The sequence below is a fragment of the Haliotis rufescens genome, unplaced genomic scaffold (genome assembly GCF_023055435.1).
Source record: "Haliotis rufescens isolate VD_foot unplaced genomic scaffold, xgHalRufe1.0.p SCAF_5, whole genome shotgun sequence".
Lineage (NCBI taxonomy): Eukaryota > Metazoa > Mollusca > Gastropoda > Lepetellida > Haliotidae > Haliotis > Haliotis rufescens.
The window spans coordinates 41,323,379-41,344,968 of record NW_025964223.1 but is presented as its reverse complement, the minus strand read 5'-3'; the positions used below and the strand labels follow the sequence as shown (position 1 = coordinate 41,344,968).

At 39.9% G+C, this 21,590-nt stretch overlaps 1 protein-coding gene across 4 annotated transcripts in view; it reads left to right on the top strand.

Annotated features, from left to right (window-relative positions):
• The window catches only part of LOC124110305 (androglobin-like), a 156,123-nt gene that overhangs the window by 44,719 nt on the left and 89,814 nt on the right, over positions 1-21,590 (top strand). Inside the window, exon 1 of one of the 4 annotated variants that reach the window (XM_046469565.2) lies at positions 4,590-6,944. The exons of the other annotated variants lie outside the window; for them this stretch is intronic. Coding sequence (XP_046325521.2) covers positions 6,766-6,944 — 179 coding nt within the window. The 5' untranslated portion in view covers positions 4,590-6,765. Of the gene's footprint in view, positions 1-4,589; positions 6,945-21,590 lie in introns of those variants that run through there. 4 annotated transcript variants of the gene reach the window in all.

Sequence of the window (21,590 nt, the reverse complement as noted above, 5' to 3'; positions counted from 1 at the left end):
GTGAAAAAAATGAGTGTATATTTTCAAACACAGATACTAATTAATTCTAAAATTGCGTTTTGATTAGAAAAAGAAAGAAAGTGATTTTTGCGTGTACACTTCCCCTTTAAAGTGTTCGCTCGGCAGGCCGAAGGCTGGGGTTCGATTCCCGACATGGGTACAATGTGTGAAGCCCATTTCTGGTGTCTCCCGCCTTGATATTGCGTACTCACTCACTCACTCACTCTTATGCATGTCAAAGGCATTGTACACTTTATATGAGGATGAAGGTTTGAAGGCTTGAACCCGTCGCAAGTTATCACAACAACCGTATTATCTCGACACTAAGTAATTAACCTCAACGCACCCCAGCGGCTGTGTCGATATCATGTCGATTTCAAACAGCCAGTCTAACGTGTATCACAAATCGAACATTAATTATATGTTAATATACACTCACTTTCGTCACCGGTCAGCTGGTCTGATAAATGACAGGTTGCTGTCTCGTTGGAAGGGGTTGAATTTGGAGTAAATAGAGATCAATGACTTCAACAGACAAGCAGGTGACGCGATAATCCCCTGCTTCGTAAGAAGACAGTATTATGGGTACGCGGGATCACTGAGGTTACTTTTCTGAACGCAGGTATATTAATTCTTAAAGAAAGGGGTGCATTTTTTTCTGAAATCGTTAAATATATTTGTACTGCTTTATCTGTTTGCGACTCGGATTTCGGCGAATGCCACATCAAACGTCATGGTAAATTTATCATTTTGTGGCAACATTGGAGAAGAGTCAAACGTTATTCTTTTTTTTTAAAAAGAGTAAATTTATTGTGTCACTTTTTCTGAAATAAATAAGTGAGGTATAAGTTAGTGTGAACTGTCAATTAGATTTACTGCGACAGTGAAGATTAGTAGATTATATTTTCAAAGAAAGTTTAAAATTAATATATGATCTGGGTGTCAAGGGAACAACGCTGTATTTTTTAAGTTTAGTGGATAAAATATAATTGATTTAAAATATATTACACATGAGACCAGATGAACGACTTTTATATTATAATATTTCAGGGAGTTCATAGGAAAGATTATTTATTACGTTTAGATTCTAAATGCCATATAGATTAATTCTTACTTGCGCATGGCGTCTTGTTCTTTGCCTCTTTTTGTCTCATGTTTTACATCGGCCGTCACAATTTCAATGTCAACCGGACGGATACTACCTTTGAAACTATTAAGATGCAGCGCGCGTCATCTGCTCGTAACGCCGTGTACAAGCTCGATGTTTTAAGTGTTATAACAGTTAGTTTGATGGTACGTAGTTAAAGAATGTATTTACGATACTATTGTCTTGTGCCTGTTGACCAAATATACCTGGGGCGGCGTGAAAATCAGCATATTTGATATCAGAAGTTTTTGTTTAATTCTAAGGAGCTCATTTGCTTCTTCTTACACAAACTGGCGATCAATTTTTATATTTTAGCAAAATGTAACTTCTCGATGTATGAGTACACACACAAGCAAAACAAGAAAGAGGCGCATTGTTTGTTACGCTACAGTATCAGTCAGTCATATGTATTTTTTTCTCAATTAAATGGGGACTTGATCATTATTTAGACACACACACACACACACACACACACACACACACACGGAAATTAAATGGCACCTTCCATATGACCTGTGCATTGTTAGATATCCTGACCAGTAACTTTGACGACATTCTCAGCAAATACCTGTGTAACTATTCAATATTTTATGCAAGTAATTGCTTTGATAACAGTTTGCCGCTTACTTTGAACTGCCCACCATATGCAATGATACTATTTTACCCCATATCATCATGCTTCCCACGCTAAAGACGTGTCCTTTTTACCGTAACTGTATTGATATACACGACACTATGTTCCTATAACAGCTGCTGAAAAGACTACTGTTATAAACTGCAACCAGCAGGACACAATGCGTTTATTCTTTTTGAAGTCAGATCAACTTTCGACGTTTCAAATCTTCCAACACGTATAAATTGTCCCGTGTTGATAGTTGTACAATGGTCTGTGTTGTTTGCACACGGGGTTATTGCGCGCTGTAAACAACGGTAACACGTTCGCGAGTAAATTGCACCATAAAGAAAGCGTTAGCCCCTTACTGCACGAACTCAAACAAGGGAAGATAGTGTTCCCTTTGTTTTTCTAGTGTCGACCAGTGTCATTTCTCGGTTGATATGGTTTTGAATGCTTTCATCAGTGATACCGTTACACCAAGGTGTGCGCGAGGTATTCATGCTCGAATACAAAGGAGGGGGCAGGGATGCAACCCCCTACATCCTGTTTGAAACAATCATGTTGATGTATACTAAGTATATATAACTGAATCTTTACCTGACGTGTTTCAATTCAACAGAAAAAAACGACTATTTTTTGGCTTCCAAAAACATTTTGTTTGCATCATGTATCTAGTATTATATTTATTGATCACCACACACACACACACACACACACACACACACACACACACACACACACACACACACACACACACACACACACACACACACACACACACACTGTCTCTCTCTCTCAGACACACACACACACACACACACGCCGCCCCCTGCGTTTTCAAAATAGCCGGACACGTAACGTCAGGTAACGTCAGGTTGACCATGCCCCTCCATATGCTGTATATATATTATGTCGGGTGCTTTAGTCAAGCAGGTAGTGTGCTTAACCATCCCACTCGATTGATAGTTTTATTCCCTTTGTGCTTTCCATTTGAAAAATCATTTTTTCAAAGTTATTGTCACTTGTCACGGGCTGACAAGTTCATTTCAAATTTCAGTTTTCATCGTGTATGATGGCATATGGTACAGATAAAATACATCACTGTACAATGAGTAATAGGAGCTGCATTGTTGTTGACTGGGAATACATCATGACTCTTCCTAGATTTCTACAGACGCTGATTGTCATCTTGACAGAAGGTGTTGGTTAGGCACTGTCGATATTGTTTGCTCGCTTCCGTTCGCGGATATCAATTTCAGACCACATAAAGAAAGAATTTGTAATTGTTGTAAGAACGATCTACTTTATATTCATGACTTTATTGAAGGAGTGATTGCGATATCACTGATCGATATCGAATAATCAATAAAAGATGAATGAACGAGAAAATGACAAACTGTATTAATCAAAACACCACTCCTCAATGTGTTGAAAATTATTTCCCATTTTATATTCGCGACTGCAGTACATAAACACGTTACACGATAGCCATGGATGCATGGAGTAGTTCTATTGCAGAGTCACTGTCACTGAGGACGAGGGCAGTTCCTGTCAATGCGTCACGTGTATGTGAATGTTAACGAGTGAGTGTTGTTTTACGCCGCAGCAGACAAGCAGTCAGACCAGGGGTTGATAGAGTGAATGACGACTCTCGTCATCGGGGTACAATGATACGCAATATTCCAGATCACATAGTGTGACCAGCCTATCTCCTCGTCCCTTCCGTAATATCCGATTAAAATGACGTTCTAGACCGGTTACAACGTGTGTGTCCGTGTGCGTGTGCGTGTGCGTGTGCGTGTGCGTGTCTCCGTCCATGCGTGCGTGCATGGAGAATAAGGTGAGTCTGTCTTTGTACCCGACAGCGAGGATCGTTGCTCTACCACTCACTGATATAGGTGGAATATTTCTAACTGTGACGTACAACAACGCACATTTATCGACTACTTATCAGAGTACATAGCGACCTTAGCCCTAAGGTGATCGTAACTGCCATACCTTAACATGGACGTTGGACAGACATAGCGTTAAGGTTGTTTTGTACAACTGTACCCTGATGTACACCGCCTTGATATTGCTGGAATATTGCTTAAGTCGACGTAAAATCATATTCGCTCACTCACGCACTCACACTTCAATCAGACCGCCTCCGTTGTCTAGTGGTATAGCGTCCGCCCGGAGAGCGGAAGGTCCGGGGTTCGATCCCCGGCCGCGTCATACCAAAAGATGGTACTTGTTGTTACCCTGTCTGGCGCTCGGCATTAAGGGGCTAAAACAAGGACTGGTCGGCTCGGAGACCGTATACTGTGTCTGATTTGGATATTCATGTTAAACTGCGGCATGGTATCTCAGCGAGCTAGCACTAAAAATCGGCATCAGTTCCGGACTAGAACAAGCAGCCACACAAACACACACACGTACATGCACGTCGCTTTATAAGTGCAATAATCTTGGACGCGACGTTAAACCCCATTTCACCTCACACCTCAATCAAAGTACTTAGATGTTTTCGTGATTTCCCATTTTCGACAGTAGGGTTTGGGGGCGAAATCTGGACTATGTGGGTCTTCTTGCACGTTGAAGACAGGAATGAGGATGTAAGTAACTTCTGTTAAACATGACATGTTCATATTTTTCTAACATCAGTTCTGATCTCAATTACATTAGGTTCTGCATTACAAAAACACAACTCAATCAACAGAACACATGTCTATTCAGTCATCAGCCAGGGTCATCACGTGAATGCCTCTGTTACCAGTTGGTATAAATAGGGAATAAACTGGAGTGGTGAAAACGAACAAGGAATGTACCTAAATCAAACCGCCCAAGCTTTATATAGACAGTTTGCTATCTTCTGCGATTACGGACAGTGATGACAAACATCTATACCACGAGGGGAGACTGGACTAGCGTAGCGGGGACGATGATTCGGACACTTCTGATAACAGAAGTGGAGTATGACTTCATAATGGTAAAGTAAACAAGGAAGAGTCATCACAAGCTGTTTGAACAAACGCTGAGAGGTCCGTGAACTTCCTTGGTTTGTGATACTTTAATTTGACCCGTTAAGTGAGAGATTTATACTTCACTGTTCTAATGTTGTACCCAGTGGGTGCACCCAAAGGCGGACTGGCATTATCTTCCAGAAAAGGGGCAACTCTCGGCATCAAAGGGCTCGTGGAATGTTTGGTGAATTGATTTTGGGATACACCTTGAAGTCTTCACCACTTTGGGAACATATTTGAAGCCAAACTGCTGAGTTGAAGCTACGTTTCAGGTCATAAAACAGAACGGATTACACGATAACACCAGGGTGGTATCCGTTTGAAACATCTTAAAAGAGGCTTTGAGCAAAGTGAATTTGCGCGATGACAGAAGGTGGACTGCCAGTGACAATATAGTGGATTGACACGTGTCAGAAAAAAAGGATTGGCACAGTGACAGGTACTTGGATTGACACTGTGACAGTAAATTGGATTGACACAGTGACAGTAAATGGGATTGACACAGTGATAGTAAAGTGGATGGACACAGTGCCTGTAAAGTGGATTGACACAGTGACAGAAAGTAGACTGACACAGTGACAGTAAAGTGGATTGATACCGTGACAGAAGGTGGATGGACACGTGTCAGAAAATTTGATTGAAAACAGGGACAGCAAAGTGGATTGACACAGTGACGGTAAAGTGGATTGACAGTCACAGTAAAGTGTATTAACACGTGTCAGAAAAGTGGATTTGACACATTTGATGGAACATAGGATTTTAAGTTACACGGCGTAGTAAAATCTCCAACTTAATAATATGTTTTTATCATTTAACATTTCTCAAAGCCGTTAATCGCGAAACATTAAAAGCTTCCTTCCTGTACACATTAAAGTCATATGTGGAAAGCTAAAACATCCATCCATCATCTTTATCCTTTGTGTTCGGAAGCATCGATGTATGTTCACTTTATCACTGCCCCTCATTGTCAGCTTGAGCATTCAACTTCATAAGTACAACTTTTATCCGTCAACAATAGGTAATGTGTGTATACATGCATCCCTAACGACTGTTGACTATTGTGATGAAGGTAAATGAGCTCACCTAGCTCATGAATGTGGATAGGGTGGAATGTCCCGTGTAATTGTATATGGGTAAACATCGCATACAGTAATGATGTAACTGTACCGTAGCGACGTGATCAGGCCAGGGTTGGAGGTTGGGTGGGTAACTGATAGGTCCCAATGCTGTAATTGCTTCACAGCCTGGAGAAACGCGTATCCTGGAAGAGTGGCGTGTTGTCACCTGTGTTGACGATCTCCAGGACGATCTCACTCGATGACAGTTGGACCAATGTGAAAGACCACGACGAGACGAGGATTAACTTTTGTTTCATGTCGTGGACTTCGATAAAGGATAAACTTTTATACGGTCGGCCGATCTTCAAGACATACTTTACCACAAGGGCAATATATCATAACTATATCAAACGTCAGGTTTGTGGCGTAGCCGGGTATGAGGATGCGACCATCATACAGACTACATGAGCGGGTTTTGTCTAGACGATTCTTGTTTCATGGATTTATACATTAATCCTGATATCAACTTGTTACACAGAAGAGGATAATGTGCCATGCCATAAAGATACAGATGCATATTGTATCACGTTGTATCTGTATTCACTCGTTGAAATAGATTAGACCTTTGATTGTGGACTTTGACTTCGTCCTGTGATACAGTATGGACGAGCAATAATATTTTTTATGTTATACAGTGTGCATACTTGAAACTTATATCACAAAGACTGATCTCCAATGTCACCTTTTCAAATTTAGTATCACAACCCATGCCACATCAGGAGACAAATTCTGTCGAGAATCGGAAACTTCTATGATAGACTAACATTACGTTGCTAATCTTATGAAAGGCGGTTATAAGGCAGTCATCGTTCGTTACATGGGATACGGGATATGTCATAACCTCACGTTCAACGAAGGGATAGAAAAAGACACTTGCAAATGTTGCGACCGAAAAGTAGCCGCAGCCAGTCCAATTCAGCCGGATCCCAAAGGGACAAGAAAACGCCAAAGAGCGGAAGGTCCTCAGCAAGACCTTGGGATGAGTCTTCGTCCTCTAGGTCTTCCTCAAGGTCCTCTTCCAACACAAGACCTAGCTCTATGACAAGGTGTGCGTCAAGGTAGGACTTTAAGTCATATATACTTCAGGCAGACAGACGGAATACGGATGCCTGAAGCTAGTTTCTTGAAATATTTCATTAAATTTTTATGAATGGTGGAAAATATTAATTTTGCATCGCCGATATCAAGGTATTATTACAGGTTCAAGAACTATATCAAAAGGGAGATCATTGACATGTAAGAAAAGAGTGTATATTTGGGTTCTTTTTAATTCACAAGGAATGAAATATACTTGCGATTACTTATAATTCTTTTCGATGCAATGCAACAAGAATGTCATTATTTAATAGACTCAAGGTTCCATAAGTTACGATTTTTGTCACTCTCTGCCAATGCTTTTATGAAAGTTATGTTTGTTATTGATTTTAGGGTTTTGCCGCATTTATTAACAAGGATATGCTATAAAGATGTTAATACTATCACATGTTTGTGTATTCAAACACTTCTGATTTCTGAAATTGCAGTTAACCTGTTAATTTTACTTCGTACCGCTGGTAGCATAAGTCAAGATAGACCACCTTCGGGTTGAAACATGTATTAAAAGCATTTACGTACTCAAAACTCCTACCCCTCAGAGTGATGGATCACCTCGCCCATGAGTTCCTGGAAATGAATGGACTTGACATTTAGACTTCCTTTTTATCCATAGAAGTATACATATCAACACCCACATACTAATCACAATCGTCTTTTTGTGGTCTTTCAACTGTGTTAACTGTTGCATTTAATCCCACACAAACATATAAACAGAAGGTCGAGAGCCTGTGTATGTTCAATCCGTTTCGCATATGAGAGATATGATTTATTACTACTGCAATTATTTATCAAGACACCGGTCCACTCAGGTAGGATTTATAACACAGGATATAAATGTGGGACAAACCTGATAGGCTGGAGTGGACCACTTAGACTCTCACCAGGTACTGCTGTTTGGTTAGCTATTACGTATGATAAATGTCTGAAGGATTTTGTGATAATATTTTTATTCAACGGGCTTACATTACATTACAGGAGGCAGCCCCAAAAGATTGGCATGTACTTTAAACGTGACATCCATGAAAATGGCATTTGTGATGTTTTGGGTGCAACAAGTGTATACGTTGCACAATACATGTATGTATCAATGCACATGTGGAGTTATCTCGGGCAGCGCAATTCGCTGTGGAGTGGTGCACAGAAACATATGATTGTTGGTTTGAATCCCATTCGCTCTGTTAATGTGTTTTGCATCCTCAGGACATCATCTCTTCCCTTGGGTTTCGCCAAAGTGGTAAACGTCTACGATCTGCATCGTTTCGAGCTTTCCTCCCAAATCTGTGTGGATTCCTAGACGGGACATTGCGTTGTCACCTTACAAACACATGCAAAAGGTAGCGAAATCGCAAAGATACAACGCATCATTTTGACCATCTGTTGCATTGTCGCGCTTTGGATAATGTTTTTTTCTGATGTCTAAACAAAGGGCGGCGACATTCTAAAATGTGTAAGAAAAGGCGTTACAAAAGGTGACAACGCGGCTATAAAACATTGATAATGTCGCACTGTCGCATTGTCGACCTTGATCCATAAACGGCGAGCATGTGTCGTAAGTGAATTCTTTTATCCAAGCGCAGAAAGAGTTAAACCCATTTTCAATACTCCGCTGGTCTTTTTAAGTTCCTGTGATTCCAACACAAAAGTACCAACAGCAATATGGAATGCTTATCTTAAAATGAAAACAAAGCTTAGAAATCATTCCATATATCCTGATTGTCGGTGTCGTTTTCCTAAACCCGCGTGTTGCATATAATTATTTCATAACATCGATGATGGATCCCGGTTGGCCCAGGTGTCGTGTAGGTGGTGCACTTCCCTGTGTACAGTTGCGTCCCCTGATCGTTGGTTCGAATCCTCGATTCGTCATGATTCTATGTCTATGGTTGTCAGCACCATACCCCTGACTTTGTTTTTTCCTCCCACATCAAGCTGACAAGTCGTGAAATCACCAACATACTGTATAAAGCGGCGTTAAACAATACACACTCACCTAAGGCAAAAGAGGTGAGGTGAAATGGGGTTGAACGTCGCGTCCAAGATTATTTCACTTATATAGCGACGTGCATGTACGTGTTTGTGTGTGTCTGCTTGTACTAGTCCGGACTGATGCCGTTTTATAGTGCTAGCTCACTGAGATACCATGCCGCAGTTTAACATGAATACCCTACTCGGACACTGTATAAGGACTCCGAGTCGACCAGTCCTTGTTTTAGCCCCTTGATGCCGAGCGCCAGACAGGGTAACAACAAGTACCATCTTTTAACGTTAAGGCAAAAGATAAATGCAAGAGACCATATTGCTATTTATTATCTTGCTACCAAGGTTATATTTGTTTTGTTTGTTTTCTTGTTGTTTAACGCCGCACTCAGCAATATGCCAGCTATATGACGGCGGTCTGTAAATAATTCGAGTCTGGACCAGACAATCCAGTGATTGATATCATGAGCATCGATCTACTCATTTGGGATACGATTACATGCATCAACCAAGTCAGCGAGCCTGACCAGCCGATCCCGTTAGTCGCCTCTTACGACAAGCATGGGTTTCTGAAGTCCTATTCTACCCCGGATCTTCACGGGTCACCAAGGTTATATACGTCAGTATTAAATTTCTACATAAACGCACACAAATATAGGGCAGAGCACCTTAATTCAGGAAATAACAAAGGACCCCTTTGACTGTTATATATTTGGTTTGCTCAACGATGTTGTTCATATCTTCGTTATTGAGCAGGACAAGTACATCGAATTGATCTGGATGAACGAGGTTCCGAACTGTTCCCAAATTTAATCATCATCAATCGATATGTTCGGATTATAGCGGTTCGTGATAACGAGTTTATCATACAGATTGGAGTTGATTGTTGTAATAAGTTTATTATGGCAACTTGTCAAACGATAAGTTGATTTTTTGGGTAAGGAGAGAACTATATCCTTGTTGGCGTTTCTCGCATTTTGTCGCGACATGAAATTCGAAGCACAAGTAGGAGGGTGTGTATGTCATTGCTGCCAATTTCTAAGTTTTCGTGGTTAATATAAGAAACGATTAAAAACTAACAGGGCATTATCTGTCCTAGAAATTTCAATAAACAACGCATGAAAGAAACACGCACAATAATTGTTCTTATAAATAATCATGCACGCGTGGTGTAGATTTCATCGTTACTTTTCACTCATATCACGTGCCTAACATACTGTTGACATTGCTACCCAATGTGCAAATAATGTTTAAACGAAGCTATATGTACATGTATGTTCAAACCTTAAAATTGTTCCAGCCAAGCCGTCGATGTTTTAAAGTGTTGCGTCTGTGCGCAATAATTCCCTAACTAAGAAAAGCGCTCGTAAAAGTGTCGCCAATCCTGTGCCACGATTAAATAATTTGCATTGCGTTTTAGGATTTGATAAATTCTATAAGCCTGATCATGATGTAAAGTTTGTTTATGAATGACATGGAACGACAGCCTATGCAGTGATTATTAACAATTTTCAACTACCCATCCATCTTTGGAACATGTGTCTATAATTAATAATATATCATATCGCCATGTTTCTTAATGTGTAGAAATGCATGATCATGTGGATATATTCACTTGGTAAATTTGAATATACAGGAGCACTATATTAATGTGTGTGCACACCTATGTGTAGGATGATTGCAAGACATAATGGTAGTGGTTGAAATGTCTGTCTCCAACTTTTGACTCGGCGACATAATTTAAAACAGACCCGTGAAGATCCAGGTGAGAATAGGTCTTCAGCAACCCATGCTTGCCTTAAAAGGAGACTGTGCTTGTCATAAGAGGCGACTTACGGGATTGGGTGGTCAGGCTCGCTGACTTGGTTGATGCATGTCATCGTATCCCAATTGCGTAGATCGATGCTCATGATGTCAATCACTGGTATGTCTCGTCCATACTCTGTTATTTACAGGCCGCCGTCATACAGCTGGACTATTGCTGAGTGTGACGTTAAACAACAAGCAAACAATAAAATAATTTAAGACAGTTTACCAACGCCATTTGCATCCACACAGGTGAGATATTACTCCTGTCACACAAGATGTGTTTTATGTGTTTCAGCGACACTGCTCTAAAGCAACAATTATACGGGTAATGATGGTACAGGGAACACATTTCCGCGTCTGTTGACCATTACCCTGAGTGGCCTTTTTACCGTCCATATTTAAATGTCATGTGTACATATAGACTTTTATATGACTTCGGGAATCGATGTCTTAACCCTTCTAAAATGACGTTTGTTTCTTTTTCATCCGAAACGTTTCAAAGGGGTATATTATCTTTGAATCCTAAACGAATTTTGATAATTTCATGTCCGGCCCGCCTTTGAAATTATTATTTTCTGATAATGGTCAATAATCGTTAAAATATTAATGCGGATATCCTCCTAATGCTATGCTAACTTTGTCGCTTGAGGGAATTATTACGGATGTACACGACATGTTCAAGTAGTTGTTTTAGCTTCAGCGGGCACCTGTGCACGAGTTGGGTGTCGACACTGAGTCGAAAAGCACACAGTAATGTGTTGGTGTTAAAAAGTCTGATAACGCTGATAACCTGCACACAATTTAACTGTTTTTCAGTGCCCATCCCTCATTCAATAACCCACGTTTCGCCTGACCAACGATAAATTCTTAAACTGTAACATTCTGCCAAATCCATTGTAGTTTAAGCTCCAGTGTTTTCTGACATTATGAAATATTCGTCACAAAAAAGTACCGTACATTAGCCATATTTTCTTTGTTCAATGTTGCTATGATCCGTAATGTAAACAGTTCTGTCAGTGTATAATGCCTTCACCAAACAAACGGCCATTTCATCCCGCCGACCCTGAAAACCACACGCACCTTGTCAATCGCCGTATGGCGTTGCCAAATGATGTACCCTGTTAAAGTTGGCCGCGTGCTAATCTCAAAAATCAATGTAGCATGAGGTAAATATTTCACTCATTCCCTTGAGCATTTCTACCTGTCTGTTCGATGTGTTATGTAAACATGAAGCTTCTAATTTGATTGATTCGAGTTGCATTTCCTAATGAGAAAAATATAAACCACAATCCCCTGTCACATCAATCAACTCGAAGTCATTGTGGTGGCTTTTTTCAAAGTTACAATTTTATGAAGTTGAACAAACAGTTGGATTATTCTACGACCTGATTCAATTATCTCTAACTGAAAGAATTGATTTACCAAAGTGATTCACATTCAGGGATGTTTTATCTGCGTTTTACAGGGTATTTCTAAACGTAAAAGGTATGCAATTTGTTTGTTGATCTGTTATCGCTGGAATAACCATGGTTTGGGTTTATTTATTTTTTTCAGCTGAATCTGAATTAAACTCCGAATCTATCAGGTATACTTCTTTGAGGTAAATCAAGCTAATATCAATCCCATCTGGTAGTTGGTCAGTTGAGTTTACCAGGTCTATTTTTTTCGATTAACAATTGTTTGGCTGGTTTCCTAAAATGAAACAACTTGTCATATGGTTTCATTTCAAGGTTGGGGCAGAAATTCTAAGAATTCCAAGAACGTGTATCCCTCTTGACTGGTATTATTATTGTATTTTGACGAAATAACACAAAAGAATTGTAACGAAAGAAACTCAGTACTTGCCATTAACGTCATATCTGCGATGTGTGACATCAAGATTATCATTATTTTCTTTGTGTAAAGACCTCCCCGTTGTCTACTGGTAGAGCGTCTGCTCGGAGAGTGAAAGGTTTAAGGTTCGATCCCCGGCCGCACCCTACCAAAACACGCTGAATGATGGTACTTGTTGTTACCTTGCCTGGCGCTCGACATTAATGGGCTAAAACAAGGACTGGTCAGCTCGGAGTCAGTATACTGTGTCTGTGTGGGGTATTTATCTTAAACTGCGGCATGGTATATCAGTGGGCTTGCACTATAAAATCGGCTAAAATAATCTTTGTCGCGACGTTAAACTCCAGTTCACCTGACCTTTGTGTAAAAGTTGATTAAAAGAAGTCAATAGACACCGTGTACGCCTTCTCGAATTATCAATAGCATTAAATGATTTATCAATTCCTCGACAATTCACTTTCATATTCTCATATCCCGAAAGCATTCTACTTAATCATCGGCGCATCACATGCCTTTGTGGTCGTGTTAGCAATGGCTGAACGGTACGCTTAAAACCCAAAGGATATTTCATGAAGTCAGAAGCAAGGTTTAAAAGGCGTTAAACGTTCCATTGACCACCTCTGGAGTCTCGGTTTTGTTGTATTTTAACAAAGAGCGGTGGTTGGTCGATACGCACACATCATAGCTCAGCAACAATGGGGAGGAATGAAAGGTAGAAGAGCCATTTCCAGACCATGTCGTCTGCTGCCCCGGGGCTTGGTTGCGCAGCAATTATCTCCCTTGTGGCACTGAAATGCTCGCGTAGTTTCCCAAGGGTAACAACACAATCACGATCTTTAATTTAGCGTGGCCATATTAAAGAGGATAACGCCAATTTTATTTTATTGAAAAATTGCACGATTTCATCGCTGATTATGATTGGGTCAATTTGAGATGATTACAGCCGCCCGTCTCTATTTGTGATGGGAGCTCCAGTGGCGACAGTCCTACCTGGATATATACCTGGAAGTACTCGCTGTACAAAAGTATCTAACCAACTCTATATATTATGGGAATGTTATCTGAGCTTAAATGCACAAAGGGCATTGGGCAAGATTATTTTTTACAGTCCAATTTCGTATAATAATATAAATAAAGATAGTTCACTTCGAAAATTAGTAGCATTAGTATCAGTAATAGTATTCTGAACATGACCAGTCAGGGATTATGCATATTTTTAAGGGGTACTTTCATGACAGTGTGTGCTCGGTCTTCCCTGCAAAAGAACCCCCCACCGTCTCCCGACAAATATTCAACAGGCGGATCTAGGATAATTCAAAGGAGAGAGGGGTAACATATTCGAATTGTTAGTGAGTATGGTTTTACGCAGCTTTTAGCAATATTCAAGCAATATCACGGCGGGGGACACCAGAAATGGGCTTCACACATTGTACCCATGTCGGGAATCGAACCCGGGTCTTCGGCGTGACGAGCGAACGCTTTAACCACTCCCACTCCCACTACCCGACCGCCCCTCGAATTGTTAACTTAAGTGAGGAGGGGATTCGACCTGACAATCAGACAACGATGTACGCGGGATTTCAATTCAAAATAGTTAACATTGAAAATGACCCACCAGGGGACAAGGTCCCTCGCACTTGAGGTAAGAGGCAACAACATCAAATGGAGTGGTCACGCTCGGTGACTTAAATGTGTGTGATCGGAGAGGCAGGTTGCTCATACAAGTGTGTGCATAATATCAACCACAGGTTTTCCTGACCCAGACTCGACTATTTAAAGACCAATGTGATGAAGTTGGAATATTCACTGACTAGCATTCACTTACAAGTTTACCAGTCAAAAGATGAATGATATATCTGAAGTATTTTATAGCTTCAATAAATCAGAGATTATGTTCTCGTCCCCGGCCATCTCACTATGAAACACCCGCATCACATTAGTCTACCCCCTCCCCTGAACACCCAACACAACTCACTCACAATAATAGATAATACTAAAATGCCTTGCAAAATGAAAATTTATTTATCAAGGTTTATATAGGGTTCAATTCCCGTCATGAGTAAATTCATGGTTTCCCCACCACAATATAGCAGAAATCTTCTTAAATCCATACTCACTGCCGATACAAACTGCTTCCACAATTGTGAAAGACAAGACATGAGTTTGATGGCACATCGTGGTCACTCGATGGTGATAAGTCATGCAATACTAGGTCTCATATACAAACACGAACTTATTCAGGTCTGTGTGTCCGTTACTTGTCTCCAACTGAAGTAGAATCATCATTCTAACCTCCCCTCAGATCCTAGCAGAAGTATTGACAATCATCCCTTCTGGTGATTGCACAGTAATAAATTGCCACAATTAGTCCCATCTCGAAATGTCACACCTGACGGTTGCCTTGACAACATATTGGAAGCAAAGGTGTAACATGGGTGATTAGGCGGTTACCAAAGTAGGCTGATGACTGTTCTTAAACTTTGTCATGGGACGGCATGACATCCCGCACCGCCATGAGTATGTCGGATCAATGAAAGGATTACGCATTGGCATGCCAATTGCCAGTGTCAATCTCTTTGTTTGGCATAGGACAACGTGTAAGCCAGATATTGATAAAAAGGCTGACGGGACAGGCGATGGTCAAGGTGTGAGACTGAACACAGATGTGGAATGTAGACGTGGGGTGGACAGTATCAATGTGTGTGTGTGCAAATATATTGGTGAGAAATGTGCCCGGACAAAACTGCTTGCTTTTCTGTCGACGTCTGTTGTCATCTGACAAGAACACCTGTTTGTATGGAATAACGTCGGCGAACGGTTGTCATCTGACAAGAACACCTGTTTGTATGGAATAACGTCGGCGAACGGTTTTATTGTCAAGACAGCACCAAACTTATACAGACAACAGACGGGTTTTCTCATTTTCTCACATGATACTCTTCATGGACATTCAGAAAAACAGAACCTAAAAATAATTCGGATGTGGATATGTGACTCAAACTGTGCTGGACACCCTTCTGAGTTAATGTCCAGTGCCGACGTGTCTTTATGTTTACAAGAGTTGTTGGTATAGTAAGCACCTTGTTCCTAACTCTTGTATTGCTATAGAGACTTCCGACCTTCGTGTCCTCTTAATTTCCACACTTCAATGTCGGTTCACATTTCGTAAAAGGATAAAGCCATTTCTTCTCATTGTGATCATCACACTGAAAACCAGAGGAAACGAAACCAGTGCTACCTTCTCAACAGTAATGTTAACCGCGTATGTAGTTTATGTGTTAATGTGGTTGATGGCTACTATAAGGCCGTGTACTCATGTGACATATGAGTAAGCTAACGTGGAGTGACGCTAACGTGAAGAACAACTAACGTCACGTTGATAAAAACGCCATTTACTTTGGTAAACACGTCAGTGCTTTCAAGCCGGAAGTGAACAACACACGGATCGTGCCTCGGTCATTATCACCGACGCGGGGGATCCTACCCAGCTTCCGTTGCCGACGTGTTGGTCAGGCAGCCACTGTTGCTTGTTCAAGGTATTAAAGTAGTGGTAGAAAATGCTATTTGCCTACGGGATGTCAGGATGCACAAGTTCTGGTATAATCACAATTTGAGATTATTCTGTGGAAATGTAAAGTTTATTGCGATGTCTCATAAACAGTGTGTGTCAGTAAACTGATGGTCTGTATTCACGGCAGCTTTCACCCATTCGGCCTGCATCTGCATATTATGCTACATAAGATGAGCCTTATCGATTAATTTATTACGTTTTGTATTTTCCTAAAGTGTTTCGATGTCCGTTTATCTTATGAGATATATGTAATATGGTTCAATGCTGTGTGAAATTTTCAAAGCTATATGAGTACACTAAGGTGTACCGAGTTTGCTCATATACTCTCTTATTGAGACTGTATACAATGAAGAACAACAAACGTCAGATTGATGAAGATGTGAGTTGGGTTTAATGGTATTTTGAGCAGTATTCAAGTTGTCACGGCAAGTCGGATTAATTTGGGAGGAAAGTGATGCAGATCTCAGACGTTTACCACTTCGGTGAAACCCACGAGCACAAACGAGCTGACAAACCTAGAAATATAATTGGGGCGAACCGGGATTCGAACCCATAATAATAGGTTTCTGGTGTGCTAAAGGGACGCAACTCCGTACGGAGAATTGCGGTGCCTGGGAATGGGAAACCCGTGCCCCCTTTTCCGAAGCAATACGATTGGTTATTAATAAGTTGTCCAGTTTAAAGCGTTACCCCGTCACATTGGAACCCCGGTTCGATTTCCCACGTATGTAAAATCTGTTGATTGTGGGTGTTCCCCGTCGTGATGTAGCAGGAATATTGCAAAACTTGTCGTGAAAATAAACACCCTCACGAACCCCACATTGACAACGCGTGGTGAAACGCCATAAATGTCTTCCCTTGAAATACAAACATCATTTACCCCTAGCTCCAAGCCCCAGACCTTCTATCAGACAATCCCAGACGTCCACATCCCTTCGGTGTCGTCTGCCCATCACGTGACACAGGTAATGATGCTCTTGTCATTATTAGAAGATCCTCCGACTGATTGTCACCTGGCCAACCCCCACTGCTCCCGCCTTGTCACGATAGCCACTGGCAGCTGAAATAGATTCATCTTCTGCTGATCTTTTTGTTAGAAGCAGACGACACCGTCCATCGATTACGATGGCCGCTGTGTCTGTCCTTTTGCCTTGGTCATTCCAGTTTCACATAACATCCGTGTCTGTCTGTGGTTCTTGGTGGGTGGTCTGGTTATTACTGAACTTTTATAATTTGATTGCTCTAGTAATACTATACAAGCTGCCTCAATGTTTCCTTTTATATTTTTTTGTGATCTACGTTTAGTAGAACTGAGTAAGTAAATGCTTTTTAAGCCATTGTCTCAGCTGCATGCGTATCAAAGCGACCTACAAACTGTAGTTGAGTGTGGTACGGCCAAAGAAATCAACTTATTTGAACATTGATCTATACGCCCTATAGGTACGATGGTTTACTAAATAAGATAGATCACCGCTGGAGCAGGATGCGCTCGCATTTTCGCGAACACCTGGTATCATCACTAACTAATAGTAATTCATAAACACAGGATCTCAGGATCTCAGGATTGTACAGTGGACTCTACTTTTAGCAGCAGAGATTTCTTATGCATATTGAAAATTGTTTTGTCGCTTTTATTTTCTAGATAATGTCACTTGACTCACCCCAGTCCATATTTGACAGCATGGAAAAGAATCCATTCTGGATTCTCTACTTTCACTATTTAATGTGGCTATCACCTTACATACAAAAATCTGACGACAATTGTTACACTTACATAAATGAACAGCTTAGAGCAAAAAGGGGCCAAATGCACTTTGGCCCTGTTTGCTTATCATTGCATTAATAACATCAATAAGTTCTTGTCTACCTGTAGAGAAAATATTGTATGTTTTCATTGATGCGTTTTTGAAATATAGCTACTTCAAATTCTATAAAAGGGCCTAAATCAAGTTCCATGAGGGCCAAAGTCACTTTGCTAGATTTTGGCCCTTTTAGTTTTCATTTCCGTGTGTGGTTGAGACTGGTTGTCTGAGAGAGATTTTGAAAGTTTGGACACCTTATTATTATATTTCAGTTGGCATTAGTTTATATCATTTAAAAGTACTTTAATAGTATGTATTTGTACTTTCAATGGTAGTTTATCAATCTCACATGTTAAATCCCATGCAAATGCCTGAGTGTTAAAAATGGCCAAACTACAGACATTGGTCCTTTCCACCCTTACACAAATTAAAAACGTAAGTTTATTTCCATTTTTGAATGTTTTTAAAAAGCATTTATATCTCTGCTTTAATGTCTAGGAATTTATCGGTAAAAAAAGTTCATTAACATGCATAATATTATGTGTTTTCGTCACTTTTCTCAAAACAGACTCCACGTGACATTAGCCCTTATGGCTCTAAGCTCTTCAAATGTAGCTCGATATCTGGTTTATTATTTTAACCATAAAATAGTTTTTCGCATCACTGCAATATGAAACCATGCAATATCACTACTCCATTGTTAATCGACATAATATATTCATAACGGAATATGCCGAGTGGACCCGAATGCTGCAATCTATATCAAATCTGTCCACACCCTAGCTACAGGTGTAGTGCGTAAGCCGTTTTGTACAAACCCAGGCAACTAGTTGACCTTAAATATATCGGTGATATTGTTTTGTTTTTTTGTGTTTTTTTAAATTAATGTATTCGTACAAGTTGCACATGTATGTTTTGACGACAGAGAATTCTTACAACAATTTACAATATAGCGAGCCTAATCACCCGATCCTAGTCGTTTCTTGCGACAAGCATGCTGTATTCAAGTATTCCCTACCCGAATTTATAGAATAATATAATGGATAATATATAATGGATAATTGGCGATAAAACAAAACTGAGTCGCCTTTTACGGCATGCATTGGTTGCTGAATGTTGGGGCACCACGTGACCAAACTTGCAAAATGGATGGTGATTCTAAAAATATAATACATACCAATACTGTTAAACTACTTTATACACCTAATAACGCCAATAGACACGTTTAATTCTCAGTCGCATTTCTCTTTAGTGCATGTGTCCTCCATATTTCATTTCACCATTGAGAAAATATTTCCCGACAAATAAAGGAGCTGAACTTTCAGATATCGTAATTAACTAAACAAAGTGGCGAATGTGAAAGATGAGGACCTGGTCACAGGTTCATTAACGACTAATGGATTTACCTGGAAAGATAACAAGGGTCCATGATGCCTATGCGTGAGCTTGTATGGAATGGGTAGCCTTGAAGTCAACAGAAAATATATTGGATTGGCCGCTCTATGTGACAGCCAATCTTCATCTCCTGATTCGATGTAAGTAATCTTTATTGAATAACTTGAAATGGATTCGTGAAAAGGGATGTTTGCACATTATACTGACTAAAATAAGAATACCTTTTCGTAAAGTAAAACAAATCTTACATTTGGTTTACTGTGCTTACATTAATGTGTTCAAAAAAACTGAGAGTGGTGAGTAACAATACCAGTTTGTTTTTGTAATAATAACGGAGCACTTAACTCCAGACCATTTTCAAGAATTACCTCGATTTATGTACTGAATAGTTTAATTGCACGTTATCACTCCATAGATGAACACTATTAAAAGAAAGTAATAATTTATTATTAAAGCTAATTTATTTAATATCCCCAAAGGACTGAGGTCTACTACCGCATAGCATCACTACCTTATGGCAAAGAAAACAAACTACAAACGTTACGTATTTTAGACTAGAGTTAAAGCTACTTTGGTTTTCGATTTTCCGTTTCTTGTGACTTTTAAAGAAAGGGCCATGCCAAACTGATTCAGATCAAATCGACCGCCTCATTGGTCTAGTAGATAGAGTGTCTTCCCAGAGAGCGGAAGGTCGGTTGTTCGATTCCATTACTACGTCATACCAAAGATATTAAAATGTGTTACTTGTTGTTACGTGTAAGTGAAATATTCTTGACGCGACGTTAAAATTCCATTTCACCTCTCATCAAATCAAATCTTTTACTGAGATCTTTTGCCTGCCCCAGATCCCCAATAGTTGACACCGACGACAGTGTTCAGTGAATGTGTAGCTGTCCCTTTGTGATAATATCATGTGGTTTTTCATTAGCGACAAAACATTTTTGAACGAATATTTGCAATTAAATGATCTAATTTGAGAAACCTGGTACTTAATAATTTATTTTACTTCCGTCGAAGCCGAGGGCGTCATGACACTTCCTTTATTCTGAAATGAATTGATTATTAATAATAATTATTAATTTTCAAAACGAATGAATAAATTATTTTCGTGACAACTAACAAGTACACTAGGGTATTTATATGAGGTGAAATTCTCGAACTCACCACTGATCAAGACAGGTAGGAATCGACCATTTAATTTTTAGAGGAACCAAACGATTTTTATTTTTATATCATTTTCTTTATAACATCAAACATTTCCAGATTGTATTTTATTAAAACATGAGAACAATATTTTTATAGAGTATTTTCGTGAAGAGACGAAAACAAAATCCCAAGCCCTCCCCCATGTCTAGAATTTGACAAGTCGATTCCTATTTATTCTATTGTTTTACATAGAAGATTAGACTCATCAGAGAGCTATTTCGTTTCCATCTGAGGGCGTGTTGCTTGAGGGAGCATGATGCGTCAAAAGATGACATGTCCCTAGTCGCAAATTCGCTGCATCACTTTAATGAAGTTAAGATCTCGTCATAATTTTGTAATCGATTAATTTTCTGATTTTGCCACGAGCCAGAATGTAATCTTACTTTTGTTTAACACTCGATAAACATCTCAGCACACGCCTGTGTAGTAATTGCTATAGTTTCGGAATTATTTTTCCATCACAAAGAAGACTCAGATCAAAATAACTTAGAAATCTGATGTTTGCGCCTGTATGCCTTAACTATAAAGTTCATACAGTTCACTTGATATAATGGGCTTTTAAGAAATTCAATCCATGATCAACAATGAATCCATTGTGTGTCAATGTGTGCACGTGTTGCGCGTGTTTTTGTACACGTGCTGGCAACGAGGATCGTCGGCAAGATCGGATAGGATGTTGAAATCCTGCAAATGTTCTCAGCCACTCAGAACCAAGGGAAGCCATGATAATGATAGATGGCGAATCGCGCCTGCGTCAACCCGTTTTGTTTATCTTTTCGGTGTTATGTTTCGTAAATCATTTCTTATACACTTTGACAATAAATAAATAAAAACATTATCTTGAGATTGGAGACTTGTGTAAAATCTAGACTTGCTTCATGTAACGTTTTAGCACAACAGTAAGGTCTGTGAACTGTTTCCAACTCGATTTTCCTCCCTGACACGCCAAGCTTAAACTGTTCAAAGCGGCGTAAAACCAAACTTAATACATGTCGGGATGTAAAATACATGTTCCC